The sequence below is a fragment of the Haematobia irritans genome, chromosome 5 (genome assembly GCF_050003625.1).
Source record: "Haematobia irritans isolate KBUSLIRL chromosome 5, ASM5000362v1, whole genome shotgun sequence".
Taxonomy (NCBI): domain Eukaryota; kingdom Metazoa; phylum Arthropoda; class Insecta; order Diptera; family Muscidae; genus Haematobia; species Haematobia irritans.
This window is the reverse complement of record NC_134401.1, coordinates 121,134,336-121,140,335: the sequence shown is the minus strand read 5'-3', so window position 1 is coordinate 121,140,335 and position 6,000 is coordinate 121,134,336. Positions and strand designations below refer to the sequence as shown.

Sequence of the window (6,000 nt, the reverse complement as noted above, 5' to 3'; positions counted from 1 at the left end):
TGAGTGGACAGCGACCGGTGAACCGTTTCCGAAGTGTGGAAAGACTCAAAAGTCCGCTGGCAAAGTTACGGTCTCTGTTTTTTGGGATGGAATAATTTTATCGATTGTCTTGAGAAGAGAAAAACCATCAACAGTGGCATTATTGGAACGTTTGAAGGTCGAAATCGCGGCAAAAGGGCCCCATATGAAGAAGAAAAAAGTGTTGTTCCACCAAAACAACGCACCGTGCCACAAGTCATTGAGAACGATGGCAAAAATTCATGAATTGGGCTTCGAATTGCTTCCCCACCCACCGTATTCTCCAGATCTGGCCCCCAGCGACTTTTTCTTGTTCTTAGACCTCGAAAGTATGCCCGCAGGGAAAAAATTTAGCTGCAATGAAGAGGTGATCGCCGAAACTGAGGCCTATTTTGAGGCAAAACCGAAGGAGTACTACCAAAATGGCATCAAAAAATTGGAAGGTCCTTATAATCGTTGTATCGCTCTTGAAGGGAACTATGTTGAATAATAAAAACGAATTTTGACAAAAAAATATGTTTTTCTTTGTTAGACCGGGAACTTATCAGCCAACCTGTTATGTATGCCTATGGTGAAATAAAAAATGTTTAAACAATACAAGCAATATTTTATTTGAATACATTTTTTGTTTTTTTTTTGCTTTTGAGGGTGTAGTCAAAAGTGTAAATTTAGTTTAACCTTCTGACTTTCTTTCTATTATCTGACCTGTAGGACCTGTTTTCGGACAAAGGCATGTGCAAGCAGTACTTCTTTTCACCTGTCTCGCTGTGAACTATTTGACCAAGTACAATGCCAGTATCTGTGTTGTTGCAATGACAAATTCTGCGACAACTAATCCCAATTTCCCGGTAAGTAAAGCAGTAGTTTTCCTAATCACAATCCAAACTAACTCCTAAAAAAATAGGGAGCCATCGTGGTGTAATGATTAGCATGCCCGCCTTGCATACACAAGGTCGTGGGTTCGATTCCTGCTTCGACCGAACACCAAAAAGTTTTTCTGCGGTGGATTATCCCACCTCAGTAATGCTGGTGACATTTCTGAGGGTTTTAAAGCTTCTCTAAGTGGTTTCACTACAATGTGGAACGCCGTTCGGACTCGGCTATAAAAAAGGAAGTCCCTTGTCATTGAGCTTAACATGGAATCGGGCAGCACTCAGTGATAAGAGAGAAGTTCACCAATGTGGTATCACAATGGACTGAATAGTCTAAGTGAGCCTGATACATCGGGTTGCCACCTAACCTAACCTAACTTACATCAATAACAACTACTTGTGCCAAGTTTCAAGTCGATAGCTTGTTCCGTTCGGAAGATAACGTGATTCCAACATACTTACGGACATGTTCAGATCGACTCAGAATTTCACCCCGACCCAGAATATATATACTTTATGGGGTCTTAGAGCAATATTTCGATGTGTTATGGTGGAGGATATAAAAAAACATAAAAATTAAAACAAAACAAGAGCAATATTCCCTTCCTAGACCTTATATCGAAAACAGAGGTATTGTTTGTTTTCCTGGTATAAGGACTTCTTGTTCAAATTCAATTACGATTTTAATTGAGAAATATTGCCGATATATTTTTTTGTTTTGAAGAAACAAACTTATATCAAAAATTGAAATCATAATAGATCAATAAAATCAATGGAAAATTTGTACTTACACTCACAGGTTTCACACGATGGCTTTTTCGACATAAAAACTGAAATTAAAGGAACAAAGCTAATTAATTAACATACATCACGAAATTAATTAATCCAAATATTTTTTTTAATTGAAATTGCTTCAATCATGAAAATGATGATATCAATCACACAATTAAATATAATAGAAATTGGTTCAATAAATAATTTAATTGAGTTTATTAGTAAACCGCAATTAATGTTTTAATTGAGGCAATCATTTAGTTACTGTTTTATAATTTCTTTATTTATATTTTTTTAAGTTCATAAGATATAATTATAATAAAATAATTTTCTTGTAATTTTAGTGTTTATACTTTCTTTTGAATTTACCAAACAATATGTTGAATTATATTTTTAATTGCAAATATTTTTATTTAATTAAATTGTGATAATTGAAATTTTAATTGAAAGCGTAACTATTTTCAATCAGTTTCTTAACTAACTTTTGTTTTTCATTTGATTAAAAGGTTAATTGCATCGTTTATTACTTTTTAAACTACACATAAAAAATAACTTTTGTTTCCAAATACGAAATTAATTGATCAAATTAATTTTAACTGAAATTTGTTCAATCAAAGAAACGTCAATAAAAAAATTAATTGATCAAATTAAAAAATTAATTGATATAATTAATTCATGTGGTTCATTGTCCCTTTGATTAAAATATTTGTAGAATCTATTAAATTTTTAATTGAAATTGTTTTAAATTTTAATTCAAATTTTAATCGGAAATATATTGGTGATATTTTTTTTTGTATACAATAAATTTTTTGAAATTTTTCTGGCTAGCCATTGAATTTAATACAATCAAAGAAACGTCAATAAAAAATTAATTGATATAATTAATTCGTGTGGTTCATTGTCCCTTTGATTAAAATATTTGCCGAATCAATTAAATTTTTAATTGAAATTGTTTTAAATTTTAATTAAAATTTTAATCGGAAAAATATTGGTGATATTTATTTTTTTTGTACACAATAAATTTTTTGAAAATTTTCAGGGTAGCCACTGAACTTAATACAACGGACTTTTTTACTACTAACAATAATTAGATGATATCGATGAAATCGCCAAAATAGAACCACAATAATCTTTTCTTTATTTCACAGGAATATGATTGGAGTCCAAAAGAAAAATCCTATATCCTATCGAGTTACTTTTGGGGCTATATAGTAACACAATTTCCAGGCGGTAATATATGTCGCCTTTTTGGTGTAAAAGCTACTCTATTAGTTTGTACACTGGGATCATCACTTGCTGGTCTTGTGGTACCCCTAACAGTCGATTGGGGAGGATGGAAGATCTATTGTGCTGTACGTGTTATACAAGGAATGTTCCAAGGTCTTAATCTACCTTGTGTACATGCCCATTTGGCCATGTGGTCCCCTGTGGAAGAGAGGAATCGTTTGGGAGCTTTAGCCAGTTCAGGAACGGAGTGTGGTATTGTGTTGTCAATTTTTGTAAGTGGACGAATAGCAGCTTCAAATTTGGGATGGCCTGGTATATTCTATATATTCTGTGGTGTGGGAGTAATATGGTGCTTTATTTGGATGTTCTTTGCCTCGAACACTCCCAGTGAATCGAAATTTATAACAGAAAATGAACGAAATTACATTGAATCTTCTAAGAATGCAATGAAGGAGAAAAAGGAATCGGAAATGTTACCCCAAAGCATACCGGTCCCTTGGAAGGCTATACTATGTTCGACACCCTTTTGGGCTTTGTTGGTTGTTAGAAGTGCTGAATCATGGGGGTTTGCCACAATTCAAGGACAAATGCCCACCTATATGAATGGAGTTTATGGTATGGATATGAAAAGCAATGCTCTGTACTCTGCCCTACCATATCTGGCCTTGTGGTCTTTGACCTATGTCTATCTTCTGGTTGCCGATATCCTGCTAAATCGTAAAATCCTCTCTTTGAATGCTTTGAGAAAATTAATAAACTCTATAGGCTTTTGGGTACCCTCCATTGGCCTGATAGCTGTGGGTTTTATTGAAAATGATCAACAAACTGCAGCTGTTGCCCTAATGATTGGCATTGTGGGTATTAATGCGGGAAATGTGATTGGCAGTAATTTGAATACCATCGATTTGTCTCCAAATCATGCTGGAGTTCTGATGAGTCTGGTACATGCATCGGCTAGTATATGGCCCATGGTGGCACCCATTATGGTGGCAGCTATAGTCCAGGATGAGGTGAGTTTTTGTCACAATAAAGATTATGTAAAATACTGATAAAACTTTTTTTTTCGATTTTCAGAGCGATCGCACAGAATGGCAAATTGTTTTTGCCATAGCAGCTGCTGTATTCTTTTTTGGTAATCTGATATACATTATATTTGGAACGACGAATCTGCAAAAATGGGATGATCCCTACTTTCTGCAGGATAAAAGTATACCTGTTGCTGCTAGTTTTGTAGATGCTAAACATTTTGAAGAGGTTTACTGAAGTATTTTTGAAGATAAAAACAAAAAAAAAAAAAAAAATAATAATAATAAGCTAACAAGTATATATGGACTTAAGGTCGGCCGGGCCAAATCTTAAGTAGCCACCACCATGAATTAAATACAATTGTTTCATTTGAAAACTTTGAAAATATATTTAATTTCAGGTGGATTTGATGCCTATTGTTTTTGGGGGATAAACCGAAATATGGACGGTTTCACATCGTAGACACATTTGTTTATGGACCCAAAATATCTCTAGATTTCCAACTTCATGCAAATCGGATAAACATTTGCGGTGTCCAGAACAGAAAATGAAGCCGACCCATTTTTGTCGGCGGATGCTGACACTAATTTTTTGCTTCCGGCGGCGGCGGCTTAATGGCTTAACCGATATAAATTTGCCTACACGCAGAGAAAGAATATGATCACATCAAGAGCAGAATGTTCTTTTTGTATGGTGACCATGTAATATGATTGTCACAAAAATTTCGTTTTCTCGTCAAACATAGGTTTAGGTTAGGTTAGGTTAGGTGGCAGCCCGATGTATCGGGCTCACTTAGACTATTCAATCCATTGTGATACCACATTGGTGAACTTCTCTCTTATCACTGAGTGCTGCCCGATTCCATGTTAAGGTCAATGACAAGGGACCTCCTTTTTATAGCCGAGTCCGAACGGCGTTCCATATTGCAGTGAAACCACTTAGAGAAGCTTTGAAACCCTCAGAAATGTCACCAGCATTACTGAGGTGGGATAATCCACCGCTGAAAAACTTGTTGGTGTTCGGTCGAAGCAGGAATCGAACCCACGACCTTGTGTATGCAAGGCGGGCATGCTAACCATTGCACCACGGTGGCTCCTGATTTGAATTCCATTTCTATAGGAAATGTTATACCTTTTACCCCCATTTTCATGAAGCTCCGTTAGTGCTCCGTTAACTAACGAACTTTTAAACCGTATTATGGGCATAGCTGTCATCTTGCCTATGTATTCCATATGCCAGGTAGGATCTTAACTTCCGAAAAATTTTCAGTTAAAGTTAACCGGAGAGAAGATATTTGCAATTTACTTTCTGTTAACTGGCAGTTAAGGCCTAACGGAGCTACATGAAAATGGCCGTTAATGTCTTATTGATAGCACGATGTGCCGAAGGTTGGGCCTTTCTACATTACAAGTACAAATTCCATCCTATTTGAATGGAGTCCTAGACATGGAAATCAAATCAAATGCTTTACTCTCTGCCCTGCCATTCCTCGCAGTGTGGACATTGTCCTACATATATGTGATCTCATCGGATATTCTACAACGCCAAAAAAAAATTAACTTTATGGGGGATAAGAAAAACCATGAATAACAGGTTGGCTGATAAGTCCCCGGTCTGACACATAGATGGCGTCGATAGTATTAAATGCATATTATTTTTATATAATACCAGCCTTCAAACCCACAAAAAAATATTATAATTTTTGAGCTAACAATAAATTGTTGTTACAGAAAATTTTGAAGTTCAACTAAATTTTTGTTGATATAACAAAATTAGTTGCTAAAGTGACTAAAATCGTAATTGTATTTACAAAATACGTTGTTAGCTCAAATTTAAACATAATTTTAATTGTATTGACAATCAAATTAATTGATATTTTTTTGCGTGAATGATTCGTGTCAAAAATTGACGTCTGTAAGTCAATTATTTTGTAAGATAGATCGTCTTTTGTGAAGCAACTTTCGTTATTGTGAAAAAAAAAAATGGAAAAGAATGAATTTCGGTTTTGATAAAATACTGTTTTCTGAAGGGAAAAAATACGGTGGAAGCAAAAACTTGGCTTGATAATGAGTTTCCGGACTCT

The 6,000-nt window shown here is 35.0% G+C and overlaps 1 protein-coding gene and 1 long non-coding RNA gene across 2 annotated transcripts in view; one reads left to right on the top strand and one right to left on the bottom strand.

Moving 5' to 3' along the window:
• The window catches only part of LOC142241727 (putative inorganic phosphate cotransporter), a 7,323-nt gene extending 3,001 nt beyond the window's left edge, over positions 1-4,322 (top strand). Inside the window, exons 2-4 of the mRNA XM_075313508.1 lie at positions 730-866; positions 2,813-3,901; positions 3,966-4,322. Of these exons, the coding sequence (XP_075169623.1) occupies positions 730-866; positions 2,813-3,901; positions 3,966-4,154 (1,415 nt within the window). The 3' untranslated portion in view covers positions 4,155-4,322. The remainder of the gene's footprint in view (positions 1-729; positions 867-2,812; positions 3,902-3,965) is intronic.
• LOC142241728 (uncharacterized) overlaps positions 1,679-6,000 on the bottom strand; it is a 262,134-nt gene continuing 257,812 nt past the window's right edge. The window contains exon 3 of the long non-coding RNA XR_012723781.1: positions 1,679-1,720. This is a non-coding gene — a long non-coding RNA (uncharacterized LOC142241728). The remainder of the gene's footprint in view (positions 1,721-6,000) is intronic.